Source organism: Trichoderma virens, assembly GCF_000170995.1.
Source record: "Trichoderma virens Gv29-8 chromosome Unknown TRIVIscaffold_3, whole genome shotgun sequence".
Classification (NCBI taxonomy): Eukaryota; Fungi; Ascomycota; class Sordariomycetes; order Hypocreales; family Hypocreaceae; genus Trichoderma; species Trichoderma virens.
The window spans coordinates 451442-475092 of NW_014013746.1; the positions used below are offsets into that span (position 1 = coordinate 451442).

The 23651-nt window shown below is 50.8% G+C and overlaps 9 protein-coding genes across 9 annotated transcripts; 6 read left to right on the forward strand and 3 right to left on the reverse strand.

Moving 5' to 3' along the window:
- Nucleotides 1-520: 520 nt before the first annotated feature.
- On the reverse strand, nt 521-1488 carry TRIVIDRAFT_32699 (uncharacterized protein; the record flags this gene model as incomplete). Its single annotated transcript, XM_014103936.1, has 2 exons — nt 521-958; nt 1018-1488. 2 exons carry the CDS (start codon nt 1486-1488, stop codon nt 521-523), a joined length of 909 nt encoding a protein of 302 aa, XP_013959411.1.
- A 436-nt stretch (nt 1489-1924) lies between these two features.
- On the reverse strand, nt 1925-3123 carry TRIVIDRAFT_79227 (uncharacterized protein; the record flags this gene model as incomplete). The annotated part of the gene is made up of 4 exons (XM_014103937.1): nt 1925-2277; nt 2337-2575; nt 2751-2926; nt 2995-3123. Coding segments are annotated over 4 exons (486 nt in total).
- Nucleotides 3124-3738: 615 nt separating this feature from the next.
- Nucleotides 3739-7864, forward strand: TRIVIDRAFT_31645 (uncharacterized protein; the record flags this gene model as incomplete). Its single annotated transcript, XM_014103938.1, has 3 exons — nt 3739-5226; nt 5332-7144; nt 7212-7864. Coding segments are annotated over 3 exons (3954 nt in total), but the record flags the coding sequence as incomplete, so codon positions are not given.
- Nucleotides 7865-8314: 450 nt separating this feature from the next.
- On the forward strand, nt 8315-9765 carry TRIVIDRAFT_81939 (uncharacterized protein; the record flags this gene model as incomplete). Its single annotated transcript, XM_014103939.1, has 3 exons — nt 8315-8665; nt 8730-8890; nt 8992-9765. The coding sequence occupies 3 exons, from the start codon at nt 8646-8648 to the stop codon at nt 9381-9383; spliced, it is 573 nt and encodes a 190-aa protein (XP_013959414.1).
- Nucleotides 9766-10084: 319 nt separating this feature from the next.
- On the forward strand, nt 10085-11518 carry TRIVIDRAFT_215384 (uncharacterized protein; the record flags this gene model as incomplete). Its single annotated transcript, XM_014103940.1, has 2 exons — nt 10085-10495; nt 10555-11518. The coding sequence occupies 2 exons, from the start codon at nt 10177-10179 to the stop codon at nt 11235-11237; spliced, it is 1002 nt and encodes a 333-aa protein (XP_013959415.1).
- Nucleotides 11519-11985: 467 nt separating this feature from the next.
- TRIVIDRAFT_208166 (uncharacterized protein) lies at nt 11986-15494 on the forward strand (the record flags this gene model as incomplete). The annotated part of the gene is made up of 4 exons (XM_014103941.1): nt 11986-12002; nt 12067-12252; nt 12332-15112; nt 15185-15494. 4 exons carry the CDS (start codon nt 11986-11988, stop codon nt 15390-15392), a joined length of 3192 nt encoding a protein of 1063 aa, XP_013959416.1.
- Nucleotides 15495-16194: 700 nt separating this feature from the next.
- Nucleotides 16195-16539, forward strand: TRIVIDRAFT_218986 (uncharacterized protein; the record flags this gene model as incomplete). The annotated part of the gene is made up of 1 exon (XM_014103942.1): nt 16195-16539. One exon carries the CDS (start codon nt 16195-16197, stop codon nt 16537-16539), a length of 345 nt encoding a protein of 114 aa, XP_013959417.1.
- A 2098-nt stretch (nt 16540-18637) lies between these two features.
- TRIVIDRAFT_61912 (uncharacterized protein) lies at nt 18638-20534 on the forward strand (the record flags this gene model as incomplete). Its single annotated transcript, XM_014103943.1, has 3 exons — nt 18638-19152; nt 19236-19849; nt 19918-20534. Coding segments are annotated over 3 exons (1746 nt in total), but the record flags the coding sequence as incomplete, so codon positions are not given.
- An 823-nt stretch (nt 20535-21357) lies between these two features.
- TRIVIDRAFT_31697 (uncharacterized protein) lies at nt 21358-22353 on the reverse strand (the record flags this gene model as incomplete). Its single annotated transcript, XM_014103944.1, has 1 exon — nt 21358-22353. The coding sequence occupies one exon, from the start codon at nt 22351-22353 to the stop codon at nt 21358-21360; it is 996 nt and encodes a 331-aa protein (XP_013959419.1).
- Between the last annotated feature and the right edge of the window lie 1298 nt (nt 22354-23651).

Here is a 23651-nt window from a genome sequence, read left to right on the forward strand (position 1 = left end):
TATGGAAAAATTGTTACTAGGCTACGGGGTGGGTATAGAGCAACGTTCCCTCTCATGGAGTTTCAATTGGTATGCCCTCAAGAAAGACGGAAACTGTCAGAAGAAGCTCAAGGAGATTGAATACTGACCAACGAAGAGAATACTAAAGAAGGGCAGAGATTCCATCCAAGTGCTAATGGAGGTCTGTCTAGTTGCGTATTTGAAACAAAAGGCAACTTCAAATCAATTTGTAGGGAGCATTGTATGCTCTCAAGAGAAATAGTTATTAGTATTCAATGATACAGTATGCCATTTGTCACGCCTTGAAATCCTTATAGTCTATAATGATTTGATACATGAGATCCCACCCACGCTCAGATGCCGTAGTTTACATTCACCCCATGAAGAAAAAAAAAAAAAAAAAAAAAAAAAAAAGAACTGAGCGATGGCTTATACAAGTCCATACACACCAAAAGCAAATATATGTAAAAAAAATGAACCCAACAAGGAAACCCTTCATGAACAACCGTTATCCGCAATATCATTTCCCTCTGCTGAACAAAGCAGCAATTGTGTCTGAGAATGTCGCCTGGCCTTCTGCGCGCCGCACCTCTCTCTCTTCCCTCTTGGCGTCCCAAATCTTCTTCACGTTTCGCGCAACGTCTGCCTTGGCTTGCAAGTCAGCTCTTAGAGCAGCCTCTTCAGCAGGTCTCTCGTCTTCTGGCAGCTGGTCCAACTTCTCTTTCCACTGCTTCTGAAGTTCTTCGGATGGCTTTATGTTGGTTGTGTTGGCGGCATTCGTCTTCGGGAGTGAAGGGTCGAAAGTCGGGATAAGCGTGCCGTTTTCTTTGGCCTTTTCGACCTCGGCCTCGTGTTGGAGCATTCTTTGGAACAGCGCATCCGCGTGGAGTTGGATATCCTCATCGACTTCGCTTGGTCGCCCGGCCACGGATCCATATCCTAGTGCTCTTAGAAATCTCTGTGGAATTCACCGTCAGTATCGTCCTCGTATGATACATCGTGGTGAGGTTGTCATACAGATTGCATGGTGTAGCATCTCTCAAACCGCCGTACTTGATGTCGGCACATTTGCAGCTGATCCTCCCAGCTGCCGCTCTTCATGCAGTTGATCCATTCCTCCTGCTGCGGCGCACAGTTCTCGAGCCCAGCCTTGGCGATTGCCGCCTTGCGCTCCTTGTACCCCTCCAGGACTGACATGAGCTTATCGTGATCGGTCGATGTCTCTTCCTCGACCTCTGCTAGTGGTCTGTAGTTCTTCCACAGATGCGCATATCGTCCGTCTTGGTAGAGACTTGCGGCTGGGACCGCGGCCGGCTCTGGCTTTGTTTCCGCCGCGGCGCCTGCATCTTGCCGCTGTGTTGATGCTGCCCGCTGGTTGGGGATGTATCTGACCGGCGATTCTTTTTCCAGAAACTCGCGAAGCTTGGGGTCGAGTTTTCCGAGGGGGTTCGAAGCGTCGCCGCCAAAGATAGAAGGTAGCCAGCCCATGATGAAGAGTGAGTTGAAGCCGCAGGAAGCGACCCAGGGGTATCCGATCTTTATTTGGCTTATACGGAGTAGGTGGCTCTGACGTCCCCCAACAGAATAGGTTCGGGAGATGCTTTTGACAAGGGTGTGAATATTACATAATGTGACAGAAGTGCACTGTGCAATTTTATGGAGCCTGGCGCATATGTCAACGTGCATTATTACTGTATATCCATGATTGTGTGCAAGGGGCTTTTCATTACAAGACAAGCAGTCAATCGAAATCTTAGGGAGGAAAACATGAAAAGAGATGGACATGTTCACACCCCTCGTGAAGCCATCTACGCAGGCTACTATAGGCACATTATATACAGGCGTCAAGAAATGTAGCCAAGTAAGCCCTGCGCGTGGGTATCACGCGATATTTTCCCTGTTGTGCAATCACTGCTTCCACTGTAACGAGAAACCTTTTGTTGATATTTAAACATTGGGTTTTTATTCATTCATCACCTGAGGGCCTCATCATCAAGATTTCTTTTGCATCGCGCTCCATGATTGGGAATCGAATTAAGCGTCGTAAACAATCCTGAGACGTCGAGATCGTGGTCATGAATCCTTTTTATTCACGATTGCGTCTACAACTCATTTTGTAAAGCAACTTCCCATGCCGACCCTCCAGCGGGGATGACTTATTCCCCCCTGATGTTTATCACGCCAAAAATGCCAGTAGAGAAACCCAATTTAGAACTTGGTGAACGACTTGACCGCCTTGCCAGTTCGGGGCAGAACGCGGAGGACGTTGAAGCGGACCTAAGGGGAGAGCGCATCAGCATCAAAATGTGTCATCGGACAAGAGGAGTAAAACGTACAGTCTTGCTGAGAGGCCTGCACTGGCCAACGGTAACCTGGTCACCCTCCTCAACACGGAAAGCAGGAGAGACGTGGGCGGCAAGGTTCTTGTGTCGCTTCTCGTAACGAGAGTACTTGGGGATGTAGTGAAGGTACTCTCTTCGGATAATGACGGTTCGGTGCATCTTGGTGGAAACGACGGTGCCGGTCAGGATACGGCCACGGATAGAGACGAGGCCGGTGAAGGGGCACTTCTTGTCTATATCATCCCAAAGTCAGCAACTCCAGCTCCATTGATCATGTTCAGTGCGTGTCCATTTCGTTGTCGTCGCGTTGCCCTGATTTGCGCCCATCTCCTGCATTCGTGTGCTCGAATCTTTTCCATTTCGCCGAATTTCGAATCCGTCCAATTTCAACCATTTGTTCGCACGTACCGATGTAGCTGCCCTCAATGGCAGTCTTGGGGGTACGGAAACCCAGACCAACATCCTTGTACCATCGTCGTCCACCCTTGCCCGGTCGGACGCTCTTGGTCTTGGTCTTGGAGTTCAAGAAGATGTGAGGCTGCTTCTGGAAAGCACGCTCCGACTGGACGGTCAACTCGGTCGCCCTGGCATGAATGTTAGTAACGGGCAATATTCGTCGGGAGCTGTCGCAGCGCTGTCGGGCAAAACTGACATCTTGAATTATCCTTCTCCGGAGAGGTACCGTAACTAGAGGGCGTGTCGTAGAGGGTGGGAAGACAATGTCGATGGTTTTGCACAGAATGGAGGAGTAGGGCAACGGCGCACTTTTTTCGGGCCACTTTCCCACCTTAGGGCTTGCAAAATTTAGATTGGCTGATTAGGCGAGTCAAATAATGGGGCTCTCTTTATCGGCACGTGATGCGACTTTTCAGCGCCACTGCCAATTCAATGGTGGGGAATAACTTGACTTCAAGTGCCCACTCCCAGTGGCTGGGCCAAGTGTGGCTGAACTCAATGGAGTACGTACCGTTACCCCCCCAGGGAAGTAAACAAACGCGGTCATCGGGTCCTTTTTTGTGATTCAAGCTGGAACTCCTGCTTCGGGCAATCGTGACAGGATCACGACAATCAGCAAAATGTCTGCGCCTGGCGAGTCCACTATGCCGGCGACGCGCCGTACTAGAAAGTCAATCGGCATACACACAGAGCTTTCAAATCGTTCGCACAAGGAAAATGCCACGATTGATGTTGGCGAGTCAATGGCTGCCAGTCGCAAATCACGGAGCAAGAGCATGGGCCCAGGCGGACTGGATGCGCTCAGGCAAGGGAATGGGAACAGACGTGCAGTATGAATTGTTTTACCTTGTGCAAACTCCCATAGTGTTTCTGACCTTCAATATAGTCGCTTGCTGTGCCACCCAAGCTGCCTCGCTCGATTCTCAAGCCCAGTATTTCTCCGCTACCTGAAATTCCACCATTACGATCGCAATTACCCAGAAAGTCAGTAGGCGTGCCAGCACCTAGCCCGCCGGAGGATGAATTAAGCGGATCGAAAATTGCCATAAGGACAGAGGAGGAACAACAAGCCGCCGCCAGAGAGAGAGAAGAGCGGGACAGGCGAGATGCTCGCCGCAAGTCGTTGGCCAATCGCAGAGTCTCATTCGCCGCAGAAGCAACGCTGCACACGTTTCACGAAGTAGAGTACATGCAGAAAAATTCGGCTGAGTCTAGAAGAAAATCAAACTCGGGATCGAATGCCCGAAACACGGACCCTCAATTCCCTGCCGACGACCAGAACACGAAAGGGAAGCGGAGTTCGCTCGCCGCGCAGAATGATATCCAAAGCCGAGATGATAACACCACCTCGATTATATATAGCTCTGATTCTGAACCTGCAGATGCAGTGGAAGAGATTGCCACAGATGAGGAAGAGGTGGAAGAAGAAGAGAACTCCAACAGCGATTCTGATGACGGAACAATGATGAGCGTCGAGACGGAAGAGGTTACTGGTACAACCGTGGCATCTGAAAGAACTTTGGACGACCTAGAAGAATCATCTACGCTTGATGAGGCTCTTCGCATGGCTGCCCGACAGGCAGCAACCCAGCAACTAGGAGACGGTGATTCTGACGATGGTGAAGAGATCATCCCCTCCCTTGGTTGGGTGAGAAAAGCAAACCAGCAGCCCCCGGCTAGTGGGAACAAGGAATCTACAAAGTCACCGGTAGATCAACACAACGAGGATGGCACAGAGATGGATATGGATATGGACATGGATATAACCGTTGCTATGGGGAAAATTATAAAGCCGTCTGGGGCTGGAGGCATCGATGGGGAGCAAGAACCAGAGGTTTCCATGGACGTAACTCGTGCATTTGGTGGCATTCTCTCGAATGATAGAACCAATGCTGCACCTTCACAATCGGGTGAGTTGGACGATGGCGCTATGGAAGATGCTACGATGGAATTCACGACTGCGATAGGGGGTATTCAATATCCTGACCTACCAGATATTGATTCCGAGATTGACCAAAACGAAGAAATGTCAATGGAGCTCACCAGTATCATGGGGGGGCTGTTAGCACGTCAACAGAGAGAGCAGAACGGGGCAACGAGGCGCCAAACATTGAACAAGACTTCGAATTTGGATGACGATGCAACAATGGACATGACTATTGGCCTTGGAAACATTCTTTCTGGTGCTAACCAGAATGTGGCCAATAATGAAGATGAAGATGGCGATGAGGATGCCACAACCGGCATGGATTTAACCACTGCTATTGGCGGGATTATAAAAAATACCTCCCGAGTCCTAAGAAAGAGCCTTTTCGGATCCCAAACAGATAAACCAGAGAGCCCTCAGCAAGAAACCGCATCGCAATTATCTACCGAGGAACGTACTCCTCTCCAAAAGACAGCATCCACAGCGTTGGAGTCTCAGCCTGTGCGAGAAGATCCAGCTCAATCTGCCACTCCTCAAGCACCGAAGGAGCCTCTGTTTGATTTTTCAACAACTCCGCTGAGGCCGAATTTTTCGACTACACCAAAGCCATCTGCAACATCCAAATCAACTACACCCAAAGCTTTAACAACACCTAAAGCTTCAAAAATCCCTAAAGCCTCAACCCCTAAAGCTTCAACAACTCCTAAAGCTTCAGCAACCCCCAAAACTTCAACCCCTAAAGCTTCAACAACCCCTAAAGCTTCAACCACTCCTCGACAAACTTTATCGTCGACAAAGACACAAACGCCCACATCACAGAGCCGGGTTCTTCGATCCGCGTCTAGAACTTCGCTATCTCAGAGCGCAAGCCGAACACCCTCACCTGCGAAATCAGCGCGAAAGAATGCCACAAAAGCAACACCGCAGAAGGACTCTACTCCTCGGCAACCTTCTGGAGTTGGTGCAGACAGAGTTGGCCTAGGATCACCCCAGGTTGCAGCCATTTTTGACCGGCGAGAGTCTTTGAGCGATTCAGCGAGCATATTTGTTCCTGGAAAACGCGCTGTTGCTTTCAGCGACCCCAAGGACTTGGCGGCAGAGGTTGATGAAAGTGATGAAGGAGGTCGGTCGAAATCGGATGGTCGAGATGCTACACTCAACCTTAGGGAGATGATTGATAGCATGAGTCCCAAACGAAATCCGCTGAGAGGTCGAAAGAGCCTCCACATTGGCAGTGCCAGAGGCCTTTTGGGCAAGCGGCCTGCTGAATCGGACGAGGAAGACGAAGCGGAGGAGAATGATGGCGTCAAGAGGTTGAAGGGTCGCCAGGGCAGCCCTGTCAAAAATGTAAGACTTCAGCAGCCTCCTTCAAAGGAAGAGACAACTGGCAGGCTCCGAAGGTCAACCCGACTAAGCTTTGACTTTGCTGGAAAGATGCCTCAAGCAGCCATGTCATCTCCTTTAAAGGGCGGTGATAGCAGCACTCTATTGAGCCAGAAGTACCCCAGGGCTACAAAAGATAACCAGACGGTTCATGATATCCAATTTCACCAACCTGTGGCGAGCAACGACCTTCAGGTTTTGGAGACAGTTGAAGAAAACCAGATGCACCTTCAGGACTTTTTGAACTTGACCTCAATCCGTTTCATGGAGCTTAATACGACGAAGAGACGCCACACAATTGCACCGAGGACATCTCAGAGCGGCCTTCTGCCAGATGGGGAGGAAGATCGGTCATTAGAGCGGCGTGTCATGGCTGGCGCCTGTACCGTGCCCATGTTGGAACTATATCAGCATTCCTGCCGAGAGCTGAAGAAGTACATATCCGAAGGACGGAGAATAGTGAAGGAGATTGAGACAGAGACATTTGAAGATAATCCTCCACTGTTCCGAGAGTACATATCTGCTACTCCCGACGTCAAGGCATTGATGGACAATCAGTTTAAGAACGTCAGGACTCATGCCCGTCACCTTAGCAAGGCGATGTGGTACGAGTGGCGGATGAAGCTACAAGACGGACTAAACGAAGGCCTTATCAGTATTTCTGACGGTATGAATAGCGATCTCAAAGTTGTTGAAGAGCAGGAGAACCTTTTGAAAACTGTCATGCCCAATCTCGTGAGCCGATACGAATCGCTCTTGGAAGAAAGCAACAACCTCGAAGAAGCTGCAAGGGAACTAGCAGACTGCGACCCTGCCGAGCTTCAAGCCGCCCGAGAAGAATTGACCAGTCTGGACGATGACATTGCTCAGAAGAAGAAGCTTATTGCCCAGCTTCGACAAGAGTTTGAGGCGTCAGAAGCCGATGTAGGGGAATTGACGGCACGAAAAACGCAGTGCCTTGCAGAAATACAAGATTCTGAACGAATCAGAGAGGAATGCCGTGGTTGGACCAGCACCGAGGTTAACAATCTCAAAGGTATGGGTGTATACATATATCCGTAAGCATTGTGATAAAAGCAGAGCAAGCTAACACTCAATTATAGCGCGAGTGGAGGCCATCGAAAAGCAACATGGATGGGCCGTAACGGGCATCGCGGGGTCCACGCTCTCGATGACATACAAACGAGAGATTGAACTTGTCCTCGATATTACGTCCTTCCAGCCTCGACAGCCAAACTCGCCCATAGACTTGTGGTATATCGCTGATAGCCGTGCAGTCAATCCTCTGCCCAAGACTGTGGAGAATGAATTCCTCCTGCAGTGTGTACGCGAACACATCCGCGCAATGTCACAGAGCCGCACAAAGCTGTCTCATCTCCTCAGCGTAATAGGGGCTGCATGGGACAAATCCAAATGGATCTCCCGTGAGATCAGACGCATCAATGTAACGTTCCCAACAAAGGTTACCAAAACATCCGACTCCAGCATCGCCGTTACTAGTTCTCTCTTGTTAGCACCTTTGGAAACGCGAGTCGAGGTGGCTTTCAACCTCAAAGGGTCTAGCGGGCCGGAGGGAGTGAATGTGGATGTTTCAACGGAGGCCAAGGTGGTGTATGGGGAGCAATTCAATGTTGGCAAGGTTGGGGATTTCTTGAGTACTAGGATTGGGAAGAGTGTGGGAGCTGAGGGCGAGCAGTGGAGCAACGTAGTGACTGAACTATATGAGAAGCTCATTGCTCGGGGGAAGAAGCAATAACTGTCAGGTTGACGCTGTAACGACTCATGATGAATTGGAAATATATGGCTGGCTGGTTGGCTTGAATAGGCGTTGTTGGACACAAAGATACCTTGAGCTGATGCTCTGTTACTAGTAGCGTTATCATGGAAATTAGGTAGACATGATGTTTGATCATCATGCTGGAGCTCTTTAAGAATTGATTACTTGACACATCCGTTGATATGCCACACTTCAAACTCCGCAGAGATGAACAATGGAGAGGACGGAGGTTACTATTTGGGCAAGGTGCTCTTCTACTAGCAGTAATTGGAGTGCCCCATGGAGAATCTCGCGATAGCCGTGTCTTGGACGAGCTTAACTAACACCAAGTTTTAGCGAGATTTACCCCCTACGCAGGCCGTTTGTACACCCAACTCCAATGATCGACCACCAGGTCTCTTTTTTACTCTCTAATTTCTCTCCCACCTTTTCGTTTTTGTCTTCCTTCTTCTCACATCCCTAGGCTTGGAACGTTTCAATCCTCCATTTTGTCCACTCCGCAGATTTCTTTGATCTCGTCTCTGGGGTTGTTGATTTCCATCTCGTTCAGCTCCGCACATCGGTCCCCCCAGCCTTGCTAGTGAGAGGAGTTACCCAAATTGGCAAACTACTGCGAATTCGGGCATCATTTTATAAAGACTGGCCGCTGTCCTTCATCGACTCCTAAGCCAAGACTACTCAATTCTTTCTTCAATTTTCCTTGCAAATTGGTGCTGGCGTTTCTCCTAGAGGCATAGATTGTGTTTTTTTCTCCTTCGTCATGGCTTCTTTTTTTCGTTGGTAAGTTTGCCACCGCTAGACGATCTTTTCACTTTGAGGATCTGGCTTCTGACCATGAGCGCAGGTACAATGGAAGGCTCGCAGCCCGTCCGTATCTCACCCAGGGCGTGACGACTGCAGTCCTGTTTGCTACTGGCGATATCACCGCCCAGCAGCTGGTCGAGAAAAGGGGCGCCAAGGGCCATGATGTCTCCCGAACTGGTCGCATGGCGCTCTACGGTGGATGTAGGTTTTATTTGGCTGCCTAAACCCACCTCTCTCCTCTCTCTCCAGCCAGCACCACCACAGATCCATTGAAAAATTTTTTCTAACCCAACGGATTGCAGGTGTCTTTGGGCCCGTTGCGACTACCTGGCTGGGCTTCCTAGCTCGTCGCGTCACCTTCAGGAATGCTCGGGTTGAGACGGCGGCGCGTGTGGCGGCTGACCAGCTGCTGTTTGCTCCCGTCATGATTGGAGTCTTCCTCGGCAGCATGGCCACCATGGAGGGTAAAAGCCCCCAGAAGCGCCTGGAAACTACCTGGTGGTCGGCTCTCAAGGCCAACTGGGTGCTCTGGCCGGCTGTGCAATTCGTCAACTTCACCTTTTTGCCTCTGCAGTACCGTCTGCTGTTTGCCAACGTCATATCAATTGGCTGGAACAGTTACCTGAGCTGGGTCAACAGCAAGGGCGGCAACAAGAGCAAGGACCACGAATTGGTCGCTGCCCCAGCCACCTAAATTTCTCTTTGTTTCTCCCAGGTATGGGACTGTTTTGATGTGGCTTTGCTTTTATCTGCGTTAGAGGGAAAAGAAGACAAGATAGAGGGCTAGAGATGATTCCTCAATGCGGTAACTTCGATGTACCTCACGATAATCATCATGCATGACGACACAGTGCATTTTCACCTCACATCATCACTTATGTCTGATGCTTTGTTATTTCTTTATTAATATAATAATGCTCCCCGTATCGCTTCAACTCAGCTGCACCAGTGCATTGACATAGATGCAAATGTACTCCGAATGTAGCATGTCAATGCCCCCCTGAGCCTTGCTGACGTTGATGCGGTCTTGTGATCGGGTCCGATGATGGGGGTTTAGATAAGCCTTGTTCAGGGGGAATATGACGAAACCCGGACTAAAACAACAGGAGCGGGCGATATTTGTAGGGGCGCAATCCGCGAATTAGTTATCAATGCCTCGTCCTTTGAGAGATCCATTTTAACTCTCGTCATCCCCCGGCTTTTCCCATCCAGATCTGATATCTGATAAGAACATTGAAAGCATCGGAATCCACGATAAGCGCAGGGCTTACTCAGTCCTCGTCCGAGACCACAGAGGGCTTAGTGTCGGCTGACTCATCCCTCTTTTTTGCCGCCTTGCAAATCGTTTTGCCGAACGAGCGGCCAAGTCCGGGCTTTGACGAAACACAATCGACATCACCAGGTTCAGCCTCAGCGCTCGAATCGACCTCTTTCGTCTCGCTCCTCTCTATTTTCCATCTGCCCGGCAGACCGAGTCCGGCGACGCAATGTTGCCTCTATCGGTGCGGCGCGCGGTGGCCGCTGCTCCTCAGGGGGCAAGTGGGCTGACTTCTCTCGCCGCGTCGGCCCCAAAGGTCGCAGCCTCCAGCTTCATTCTGAATCGCCCTCAGCGGCGCTATTCCTCGTCGAAGCCCTCAAGATCCGATGAGCCCAACGATATCTCTGCCGGCCAATCGGTACCGGCATCTACCTCTCGCGGAGAGAGCAAAGGCAGCAGAAAACGAAAGACCAAGGAATCATCCGACCGAAATGCGGCTTTCAAGAAGCTACCCAGTGTCCCCAGCACTCACCACATGTCCCAGGAAGGTGTGTGCCGCAGACGCCATATCCGAAGTGATCCTCATCGTAGCTAACTTGAGTGATAGCCCTGAGCTTATCGAGCTTCTTCTCACTCCACCGTCCTATTTCCATCACACAGACCATGCCCAGGACTGTTACAGACGAGCACTTTGCATCCATATTTGCGCCTCGATCAAAGTCGAGCAGGATACGGGACACTGTTTCAACGCTCTCTGACACCATCGACCAGCTGGAAGGCCCCATGGCGCAGGTCACAATAGGATCTCAGGATCAAGGGGCTGGCGATGGTATGCACAGAGTTGATGTCAAGAATCCCGACGGAACCGAGTCGAGCATCTACCTCCAGGTCGATACCATGTCTGGAGAATTCCTGCCATTCCGCCCTCCTCCGTTGCCTGAGGCGCAGCAAGGCGTTGAGGCTGATGCAGCTGCGGCTGAGACTGAGGCTTTGGAAGAGGCAGCTCACCACCGAGTTTACAAGGCCATGTTCACCATTGAGGAGTCCACAGAGCCAGATGGCCAGATCAGGATCATCGCCCACAGCCCTCGAATTATCCAGGACGAGCAGCCCCGGAGCTTCTTGGAGCGTCTGGCTGTCCGCCAACTGCGTTTTGACCAAACTCGCGGTCAGCGCGACCTCTACGCCATCAGCGTTAAGCGACAACGAAAACTCAAGATGAAGAAGAAGAAGTACAAGAAGTTGATGAAGCGAACAAGAAACCTGCGCCGCAAGCTGGATCGAACCTAAGGAGCTGTGCTTGGGCCGTGTAGACATTCACATTTATTGTTTTCCTATATTGCGTTGGGATTTGACTGGTTCTTGGGTTGGTGTCTGTCTGGGGTTGACGGCTTTTTGTCAGCCATGAGTTACGCAACGCGCTCCTGAGACTCTTTCTCTTCCATAGACTGGCGAAGATAACAGTTGTCATGTGCTGTGGTGCATGACCGGGGACACGGCCATTTCCCGTTAGATCGAATTTGTAAAATTAGTATGAATAAGATGAACATGTATCAACACATTTGATGAATATCTTGCACTGCTCTCTCTTCGTATATCTTTTAGGATTTGAACCGAATATGTTACGGCCTAATCACACCTCTCCTCAGACAAGTAGATAAATCTCCGTAAAATCTAAATTACTTGGATACATTAGAGGCTTGGAATAACCCAATTTGCTCAAATTTACTTCGTAACAGCCCAAAATGATGTATTTCCTTGCTCTTCAGCTGTCCATTCCATATAAAATAGCAATCCCAGCTATTAAGTACTAAACCTTCTCGGTCAACGTTTCGGTGAGGAGTTCGGTCGGATTTTGCACTAGAGCAGCTAATAGTTTTCACCGCCCGGCAGAATTCAGCTCCACCGCCAAATTTTTGGATTTTTTGGCTGAGACGGTGTTTTGTATGCAAGAGGTCCCGCAATAAACTGTCTGGAGACAGCAATTCTTGCGCAATTCTTTACCACAGACCATTGGCTGTGACAAAGTGTTCGCAAGATGCAGCGCAAGCAAGTGTAAGTTATTGATCAGCAAAAGTGCTCATATTATACTGTCGCAACATAGCTGACCTGCCTACAGTGACGAGCGCATCGGCGCGCTGATTCGAAATGGCCTACAGGAGAAGAAGAGAAGCTTTTTCGTCGTGGTCGGAGACCAGGCCAAGGATGTGATTGTCCGACTCCATTATATCATGTCCATGGTAGACATTAAGCAGAACAAGTCTGTCTTGTGGGCATACAAGAAGAAGCTGCTGGGATTCACAAGGTAAGCCTGAAATCATGCCTTTCCAATTTTTTCTTTGCCTTTTGGCAGAGCCTAGTATCTGACTATGGTTTGCATGCAGCCACCGGAAGAAGCGAGAAGACAAAATCAAAAAGGAAATCAGACGCGGAATCCGAGAAGCAAACTCTGAGGACCCATTCGAACTCTTTGTCTCTCTGCACAACATCCGCTATACCTACTACAAGGAGACCGACAAGATCTTGGGTAACACATATGGCATGTGCATTCTGCAAGATTTCGAAGCCGTTACGCCCAACATTTTGGCTCGAACGATCGAAACTGTTGAGGGTGGCGGTTTAGTCATTATGCTGCTCAAGGGAATGAACAGTTTGCGGCAGCTTTATAACTTGTCCATGGATGCCCACTCAAAATACCGAACGGAGGCCCACGATGATGTCGTAGCGAGATTCAATGAGCGTTTCCTTCTGTCTTTGGGAGGCTGTGATTCTTGCTTGGTTATTGACGACGAGCTGAATGTGCTTCCCATTTCGGGCGGCAAGAATGTCAGGGCTTTGCCACCTCCGGATGCCGATCAGCCCAAGACTCCTCAGATGTTGGAGCTGGAATCCATCAAAGACGATAACCAGGAACGCCAGCCTGTTGGATCATTGATCAATCTCGCAAGAACCGTTGATCAGGCAAAGGCCCTGCTGACTTTCACCGACGCCATTGCTGAGAAGACTCTGCGAAGCACCGTTGCGTTGACAGCTGCCAGAGGACGAGGAAAGTCGGCCGCTATGGGAGTTGCTGTGGCTGCTGCTGTGGCATACGGATACAGCAACATCTTCATTACATCGCCATCTCCTGAAAACTTGAAAACACTTTTCGAGTTTGTCTTCAAGGGCTTTGATGCTCTTGGCTATGCCGATCATGCGGATTACTCCATCATCCAGAGCACGAATCCCGACTTCAACAAAGCCATCGTTCGTGTAAACATCCACCGGCAGCACAGACAGACAATCCAGTATATTCGCCCCCAGGATGCCCATGTACTTGGCCAGGCCGAATTGGTTGTCATTGATGAAGCGGCTGCTATCCCCTTGCCTCTTGTCCGAAAGCTGATGGGACCTTATTTGGTCTTCATGGCCTCCACGATCAACGGATACGAGGGTACTGGTCGATCGCTATCGCTGAAGCTTATCAAACAGCTGCGAGAACAATCTCGACGGACCGCAACGGACAATGACACCGAAGTTGCCGATCGATCCACTGGAAGGGCTTCTAAGTCGGAGGAATTCCAAGCCAGCCGAAAACTACGCGAGATCACCCTTGCAGAGCCGATTCGATATGCTCAAGGTGACTCGGTCGAAAAGTGGCTAAACAAGCTTCTATGCCTGGACGCAACATTGCCCAAAGCAGGATCCAGTGGTTCACCAGATCCGTCTCTATGTGAGCTCCTCATGGTAAACCGTGACACCCTCTTCTCATTCCATCCCATCCCCGAGGCATTCCTCCAACAGATGGTAGCGCTTTACGTTGCCAGCCACTATAAGAACTCTCCCGATGACCTACAGCTGATGAGCGATGCTCCCGCACATCAACTGTTTGTCCTTACTGCTCCTACCTCAGAGAATAGTGGTAGACTTCCTGAGCCTCTCTGCGTTATCCAAGTGGCCCTGGAAGGAAAGATTAGCCGACAGAGTGTGTTAAACAGCTTGAGCCGAGGAGAGAGGCCTCATGGTGATTTGATTCCCTGGCTTGTTAGTCAGCAATTCCAGGATGAAGAGTTTGCTTCGCTCTCCGGCGCCCGCGTTGTTCGTATCGCAACCAACCCTAACCACATGGGCATGGGATACGGAAAGCGAGCTATGCAGCTTCTCGTCGATTACTATGAAGGCCGATTTGCCAATCTGTCTGAGGACGACGACCAGACCATGGAGAATGGGGCTGTTCGGGCGACGGATGCCGAGCTGGCCAAGGAATCTCTGTTGAAAGAAAAAATCACTGTCAGAGATGATAAGCACATGGCCCCTCTCTTTTCCAAGCTGTGGGAGAAGAGGCCAGAGCGACTCGACTACATCGGTGTCAGCTATGGCTTGACCAAGGAGCTACACAAGTTCTGGAAATACTCTTCATTTTCACCCGTGTACCTACGACAGACTGCCAACGACCTAACTGGCGAGCATACCTGCGTCATGCTTAGGCCACTTGATGGCAGCGGCGATAAGACATGGCTCGGTGCATTCTCCAGGGATTTCCAGAAAAGATTTCTCTCTCTGCTATCCTACGAGTTTAGGACCTTTCCCGCTTCTGTTGCGTTAAGCATTGACCAGTCAGCAAATACCGGTGCACAGCTTGATGCCACTCCTCTGTCTTCCCTGACCAAGACCGAGCTGGATGCGCTCATGTCACCCTTTGATCTGAAGCGATTGACATCCTACGCGAACAGCATGCTTGATTACCACGTCATCTTGGATCTTATGCCTATTATTGCGAACCTTTACTTTACTGGCAAACTAAAATCCGATGTCTCGATGTCGGGCATCCAGCAGGCCATTCTCCTTGCCATTGGATTGCAACGCAAGAGCGTGGATGAGATTGCTCAAGAGCTGCCCATGCCAAGCTCGCAACTTCTTGCCATGTTCATCAAGATTCTCCGCAAGTTTACCGCGCACTTCAACTCTCTGGTCACAGCCGCGGCCGATGCCGAACTTCCAAGGGCCGAGAACATTGGTGTCAGCCGAGAGAACGCCAGTGGCGCCCACGATGACGAGATTGTGGATGATCGGTTTGTTCCTCTTGAAACTTCTCTCGAAGATGAACTCGAGGAGGGCGGCGATGAAGCCCTCATGGCCCTAAGACAGAAGCAGAGGGAAATGATTGACTCTCTGCCTCTGGATCAGTAAGCGATCCCCTATCTTAGTTTCGAAACAAACCCTATTTGCCATTTAATGCTAACCATGTAACTCTTTAGATATGAAATCGATGGCGACGCACCTGCCTGGGAAGAAGCTGAGAAACAAGTGAGCAGCGCCGCGAAAGACGGAAAGTCCAATGTCGTAGTCAGCGTCAAGTCGGCCAAGCAGAAGAGAAAGGCAGGCCAGACTGCAACGGAAATCTACGACCAAGAGTTCGGCGACAACTCTCGGAAGAAGTCCAAGAAGGGGAAGAAGGGTAAATAGATACATCATGTAAGCAAATAGCTGAAAACCAAGGTTAAGGTATTGGGCGCGGCGTTTTTTGGGCTAGACTAATATCACTTGCAATATATAAACATCTTGTTCATGTTGATGGGTGTAATGCGTAGTGGAAACCCTCCAGTATGGAATGTTGTCTTGCACTATCTCAAGTCTAATAACACAAAAACGAACATGGTTCTGAAGATAGGTATCGAAGCTATAAAACTCCCAACTACGCTATTGGAGCACATATAATCCCATCTAGTCAAGAAACCACACCCTGACGAGGTCTACTACGGATCATTCCACTTGTAGTTTTTAAATTCAATCTTCCGACTGGTAGGTACGAATCTTCACAGGTGGCGTAGTAACTTTTCATCCAGATAGTCGGTGAAGGTCAATTTTGCATTTTGGGGCGCAAATGCTTTGCAACAAACAACCTTTTTGCGCACAGAATCTTCTCGATGAGTCCGACTGATTTGCGTGGAGATGCATACGAACCTGGATGTTTATACTTTGATGGCTTTTTTCCATTTGTTATGGCCCATTGCCCTTTCCATATAAACCTACTGCTTCCCCCCAGCTTGAGCGATCTTCTCTACTCTTTACACACCACATCACGTCTTCCAAGTCCAGATTCTCAGCACAACTGCATTTATATGCCCAAAGAATTCAAACAACATCTATCACACATCGTCTCTCAAGATCACCTACCAATCACCACAAGCCATCCCTGGATAACCAGATCAACCGTGCCCCTTGAAAACCATACCATCACGACACAAACCTGACAAGACCAGTCGCAATGTGTTTCCACGAGTATGCCCATTGCAAGTACTGCCGCCACACAGTCTACCAGATGACTGACTGCCGCTGGTACCGGACCGAGTGGTCCAAGGTCTTAATCGGTGTGTCCACGGCCACGGAGAAGGAGATAAGGGAGGCCTGCCCCACGCGAGCCAATGCCATCTACTGCTTCCGTCTCGGGGAATGCCCGAGGTACGAGGAATGTCTCTCCTGGCATTTGAGCCAGCAAAGCTGGTTTCCAAATGGCCGACAGGATGACATGGCCTGGACCTATGAGAATCCCAGAGTCATCCCAGAAGAGGAACTTCCGAGAACCTCCAGACTAGTCGAGGGCGACCCGTAGGGCCCGTGACAAGGTGCTTTGGGATATGGCGTTCCGGGGAAGGTTACAGGGAACACTGGCGTCATGTGGTCTCGCCATCATGATTACTTTTGGTTGGATTTGTCTCTTTCAGTGTATTTGGGTTTCATCTTTGATAATGCTAGGCCAGGTCTATCTCTTGTACATGGTCTAATGTATAAAATAGCATGGCCAGCGTGTTTTTGGACAGGGTTATAGGATAGTATGAACTGAATTGCGATTGAAATATAAATTTGTCAACAATTGTCTTGTTTGTCTATCGTATCTGTCACTCCTCCGTAAGCAGCTTTGTACAACTATCCACATCCTGTCACAGCTCGATGCAGTCGAACACCCAATCCGCATGATAGACACAAAGGCAGCACAACAGAGCCTTGAATCAGAATATTCTACCCAACACGGAGCAATGCAATCCAAGATACCAGGGTAAGCAGCCCCCTGTTGTTTGGTGTGCAAAATGTGAAAATGGCAAAACGGCACCCCGGCTTCCAAGAGTGTGGGGGAGGCCTGGTGACTGTAAGACTGCATTTCTTCACCGTACTTGTACATCCACGACACCTATTGGCGCCAGATGTTTTGTAAATCAACCCCCCTGGGTCCAGGTACTAGTACTCGTATATGAAAACCATGTTTCTCTTTTGCCTTCTCTCTTGTAAGACTAAGACCGTTGACCTGAATGCATGCAGCCACCTGTAGGGGGTCTTGACACGTCGACCGTTGTCTGACATACATCCGAAAGAGTCGAGCAGCCCAAAAGAACCAAACCTTTTTTTTTTGATCTTGTGGCCAAAACCACTGCATGCAACAAGGGCACTTTCATCTCAGCATGACCAGACTTGTGGCTTCACGACCCTAGCGTCTCACCCCGGCTCTCGTTTAGGCAAAGGGGGCCCTTGGAAGCAGCCACGTCTGGATGCAAGGATGGCAATATCTCGTCGTTTTCGGCAGTGGATGTGATCAAATTAATGCTAGGGCGTCGCGTTGGCCCAACAGCAGGCGTGCGAAGCACATGGAAAGAGTTGGGGAAATGGACACTCCCCTCCGCAGGGCAGGCCCAGGAGATGGCATCCGATTCCTCGGCTCCCCGCGTCTTTTTGTGGAATCCCGCATGCCCGTGCTGTGTTTTAATATAATATAATATAATATCAGCCTGCTAGTACTCCGTATGATAGCGATTCAATATGGCCAAGTCAGCGCCGTAAACTGCAATTGAGCCGCACTGGTGAGGGGGTTTGCCGTAGGATTGGCTGCTTAGCACATGATGGCTGGCCTCGTGGAGTACTTGTAGATGCGAAGGAATACATTACAGATGCTCGTACAGGTACTCGTACATTGTGGCTGCTTAAGCATAACGTGCATAAAGCCGGACAGGCATTCATTATTTTTGCACGCCACCTTCCCCTCACTCCGTGTTGACGATGTGAAGCCTTGAAGGAAGAGGTTCGCGTTGAAGATGTTGGGGGTCACGTTGGGGGTCACGTTGGGGACGATTCAGGGCATTATAGATGATTGTAACCGCGGCTTACCTCTAGTCGCTATGTACTCTCCGATTGCGACGCCGTAATAATAACTACCTAGTAGGTAGGCGTGGGATATACTCTTCCATCTTCTTCTTCTCCTTCTCCTCCTCCTCCTCCTCCTCCGCCCTCCTCTTCTTCTCCATCTACACGGGGGTCACCACCACCAAACTCGCCATCCGACCAGCCAATTTATAGGGTAAGCAACATGCCACGAGCCCACGATGCCACAGCCCTGCGTGGGAGCGTGTCGCCCCCATTCACGATGGATCTCGTCGAGGCGCAAGGAACAAGCCGTTGGCCGACGCTTGCGAGAATGGGGTAACTCTCGAGCTTTTGGATAAATATAACACGACCGCAGCGCGGGGAAGAAGCTGAGAGAATGTTGCGAATCCCCTCTGGTTTTCTCTTCTCCTCAACCTCGACCCCGCCATACGATTTGTCTTGGAGTATCATAGTACAAAGAAAGGTAGCAAACAGGGACCAACAACTTGCTCTGGCTCACCATGTCATGTACGCAGTCTTCATAAACTAAAACTCCCAAGTTCCGGCTAACATTCGTCTCAGCCAAGCATTTCGCCAACGAGCCTCTTGCTCTCGTCAATGCCGCCCTCCGCTCGGCCACATACACCAACCCCTCCATTGGCTTTGATGCCGCGCAAAAGACCGTCTTCCTTCGCGATGCTGCTTCTCAGCCTACCATTGCCCTGATCTCGGGCGGTGGTTCCGGCCACGAGCCCTCATTTGCGGGCTTCGTCGGCAAGGGCTTTCTAACCGCTGCTGTTGCGGGCTCTGTCTTCGCCTCTCCTTCTGCTGAGCAGGTCTTTCGCGCAATTCGCCGCGTGGGTGCAGAGCAGCCACAGCGTGGCGTGCTGGTCTTAATTATGAATTACACAGGAGACATGCTGCACTTTGGCATGGCAGTAGAGAAGGCTCGCGCTGAGGGCATCAAGACTGAGCTTTTGGTTGTGGGAGACGACGTTGGCGTTGGCAGGAAACGTGGAGGACGAATTGGCAGGAGAGGTCTGGCTGGAACAGTCCTCGTACAGAAGATTGCGGCCGCTGCTGCTGCTCAGGGGTAAGTTTCAAGTCCCATTTCACACAGAGCAGCATTTCTCGTTTGGAAACTTGTTTCTGACCTCCCGGCTTCCTTGCGAATAGACAATCTCTGGAGCAGGTCTCCCAAATCGCTACCCTTGCTTCTGAGAATCTTGCCACCGTTGGCGCTTCTCTAGCTCATGTCCATGTTCCTGGTCGTGAAATCACCCCCGACGAGCTTGGCGATGAAATTGAAATCGGCATGGGCATTCACAACGAAGAAGGCTTCGGCCGTGTTAAGACGACCTTGAAGGGCCTCGTCGAGACCATGCTCAAGCAACTCCTTGACCAATCCGACAGCGATCGCGCCTACATCAACGTAAAGTCTGGGGAAGAGGTTGTTGTCATGGTAAACAATCTCGGTGGTATCAGCCCCCTTGAGCTCGGCGCAATCACAACGGAGGTCATTGACCAGCTCGATGCCTCTTATAAAATCACGCCATCAAGGCTGCTTAGCGGCACATACATGACCAGCTTGAACGGCTTGGGATTCAGCATTACGATTCTTAAAGTGGCTAATGAGGCCATTTTGCCTTTGATTGATGCTCCCGCCGATGCTGCTGGTTGGTCACCGGCCGTCCGCCCCGAAAACTGGGCTAATGGCATTGACACCACCAAGTCGGAGATCAAGGAGGAAACCCCCTCCCAAGATGATTCAGCCCCCAGCAATCTTGACTGTAAGGCTTTTCCAAATTTCATTGCCCCTTCGCGAAAACAAAACAAGGCGTGTAACTGACCTGAATAGTGGATGCTGGATTTACTACTTCCAAGCTGCAATCAGCTCTCAAGAGCCTCATTGCTGCAGAGCCGCAAGTCACCAAATTTGATACCATTGTGGGCGATGGAGACTGCGGTCTCTGCCTCAAGACGGGTGCCGAGGCCGTGCTGAAGCATCTCGAAAGCGTCTCTTCATCAGGGCAGCTTGACACCGTGCACTTTGTCCGAAACATTGCCCAAGTCATTGAGTCAAGTATGGACGGCACTTCGGGCGCGCTTTACGCCATCTTTATCAACGCCCTGGCTTCTGGCCTCCAAGGCCAGGCCAGCAGCCAAAAGACCACCGTCACTCCTCAGATTTGGGCGACTGCTCTCCAGGCGGCCCTCAAGAGCTTGGCCAAGTATACTCCTGCTCAGCCGGGTGACCGCACCGTGGTTGATGCGCTTGTACCGTTCGTCAACACGCTGGCGGAGACGCTCGACGTTCAGAAGGCCGTCGAGGCCGCGACGAAAGGTTCAGATTCAACAAAGGGCATGGAGGCCAGCCTGGGGCGATCAGTCTACGTCAATGCCGAGGGATGGAATGAATGTCCTGATCCTGGCGCGTATGGCCTGGTCAAGCTGCTGGAGGGCTTCCTGGTCTAAGTGTGGTTTAGATCAGTGTAACGTTGATTTAGTTGATAGACTATGTGGGAGAGTTGCTAGATAGAGAATGCTTCTCGCCGCTGCCTGACATGTATATAGAGAAAAGAATTGAATATTCGTTGCCTAGAGCGCTTCAAAACAAGAAACGAGCACCCGAATGATTGGAAATGGAATACGTATTCGTCAATTCCGTTGCTGTACACACGATTATCTTGAACCCCTTTCTCTCCATTCTCTCTCATCGAATCAGTAACTTCCTAGACAAAGCATTGTTGTGCAATATTTCCTTGAATTCCGTATTATTACTATGTTCTTCTCTACACAGTATCCAAAACTAGTCCCGAGTAGTCAATCTAGGAATGCCATCTGCTCTGCCAAAGGTATCTCACATCCACCTCACTCCATCAAGCACAAAAAGTGCGCAGCTCTAGATTCAAACCAACCACCATGCAAAAACCCATATCTGTTATGCCGGTTATTTCTCCGCGTCTCGCAGCCAGCACAGTTGAGCTTCGTATGCTGCTCAGTTCCCCTAGCCCAGACGGCGAAACTCATCAGGCCAAGACCTCTCGCCCTTTCTTCGTGCTAGTGAGCAAAAGTGCATGCAATAGTCAAAAAGAAAGCGCACAACGGCAACATGGATCTGGATTCCGTCCCCGCTAAAGAGCCTCCACAACCACGCTCGCCTCGCTCGTTTGGCCTCTTGTCCTTGTCAGACTCGAGATTCCCCCCACGCCCCACAGGCCGGTCAACATCGTCGTCCATAGCGTTCTCCATTCTTTATTATTATATCCGTCTGCCTGCTCGTGGTCTGTGGTGGAGACTAAGTTAGTGCCTCCAGCTTCTTCTCCGACTCTACCAGCTCAGAAAAGCCCAACATTTGCGCTTCCAAGGCCTTGCCTTCCAGGAAGGCACAAGGCTTTCGTGGCTGGCCGCCGTAGCTGTAGTATCTCATCAGCGCGGCCTTGACAGAGACAAAGCCGCCCTTGATGGCGGTCCAGTCGCCGCGAGCGACAATCCCTTGCAGCAGCGTCGCCTCCTCTGTCTTGCCTTCTGTCCACAGTCGCATCACTTCAGCACAGGCCTTTGGCGCCACATTGGCTAATCCCGCGATCACACCGTGCCCGCCCACAGCCAGGGTCTGAATGGCAAAGTCGGCGCTACCGCCAAAGGTCCTGAAAGTCGTCCCACGTGTGCCAGCAACAACACGGGCAAGCTTGCCCGTGTTGCCGCAGGTCAGCTTAACGCCGACAATATTGGGATGCTCAGCCAATTCTAAGATGGTATCCGAGCTGAGATCCAGCCCACTGCACGCCCCGGGAAAGTTGTATATGAGCAATGGGATTGGGCTAGCATCAGCCACTTCTTTGAAGTGAACCATTATGAGGTCTGTTGACAACAAGCTGCCGTAGTACGCTGGGGGCAGGACGAGGGCGTGTGTTCCTCCAGACTCGGCAGCCTCACGGCACAGCTGTATTGTCTCTCGCGTAGATTGGCTGCCGCATCCAACAATAAGGGGCATATCACTCCGGCCAGCAGCATCGATTGTTGAACGAGTAATGCGATTGATAAGCTGTCGTTCAGCGTGATCAAGATGAACAGCCTCGCCGTTGGAACCGTGCGTCACGATGCCCGTGACGCCGGCTTCAACCAGGCGCTTGGCATGTGCTGCTGTCGTCTCTTCGTCGATAGTATCTTGAGGAGTGAAGAATGCCACGGTAGGCACGTATAACCCTGAAGCCAGCGGTAGGGTAGAGGTAGAGTTATGGCTTGAACCATTGTGGTTGGAGAAGCCGTTAGCTTCCGTAGAAGCTGTCATTGCGGCAAAAAGTAGAATATGAACTGCGCTATAGATGTAAAATAAAAAGGTGAGATGGGTAAGCCAGATGGATATTAGTGAACAAGAAGAGTGGTTTGCCCTGGAGCGCTACTGGTATAAGATAAGAGGAACTAGAGAACGTCTGAACAGCAGGGCGTTTATATCAACAAAATTCAAAACGTTACATGGGGGGGCTTCATCGTTAACATAGCCGCACGCAACGGGGGCAGTGCCTGATATATACTACCACACCGTGAGCACCGATCCGACGCGGATCAACACCACTACACCAATGGCCGGCATCCCCAGATACCGGAGCGCCAGTAACACAGGCGTAAAGAGGGTGGCTGCCCTTTTGCTTGGATTCGTCCCCCCACGGCAGACCCTGGAGATGAGATGAGCGAAGCATGATCCGCTTCCCCCCACGGAGGAGAGACTGGCTCGGCAAGCAGCGTGCATAAAAACCGGCATAAAACGGCGTCTCTGGCTCTGACTCCATACAGGTACGTACCTGTACTCCCTCCTCTCCGTAGATATGGGCAGCCGAGATGAAGAAGAAAAAAAAGAGAGAGAGAAAAAAAAAAGCTTCGCTTCCTACCCCACACAGCCAACTCGTCCCACGGGACCACACCGTCAGCCATTCTGTGTGCCAGTTAACGCAGTCCAGCAGGTGTGTTGCTCCACGGAGCTTTCCTGTAGCTAGTAGGCGTGGATCCCATGCGATCGGTCGGATCCCCTAAGACATTAGACCGGGGGTACGGGAGGGGACGGAAGCTTGGGGGAGGTGGGCTGAGCTGGGAGGGTGATCGCCCAAGGAGAAATAGATGAAGAGGAGGACCGAATGCGGGGGAGAGGCAGCCTGAGCTGTATCCGAATCGGCAGCACTTCGTATTTGGGCGTGCGTCTGCTGTGCTACTAGCCTGCTAATAAGCTCCTCGAGTCGGCCTAGGTCAGGTTGGATGCCATTACTGCACCTGTACAGTACATGTACACTGCATTGCTGAGCTTTGCCTGGCTGTACATAGTACCTCCAGCAAGCAGACCGATTCCAAGAAGCGGCGGATGTGACATTGCGCCAAGGGCAGCATACATATGCACAAGGGCGCCCGTTAAATGCTCGCGCTGCTCCTTCGAGGTCGAGGGGAGGCTCCACAGCTCGAAAACCCGGAGACGGCAGCAAAGTACGGGGTAATGGAGCGTTGCGTTGCGTCTTTTCCCTCTCCCTCTTCATACTGTAGTCGCTGGCCTTACCTCTGCTGCCCCTCCCGCCCTCCATGTCCCCAAAGGGCTGGCAGAGA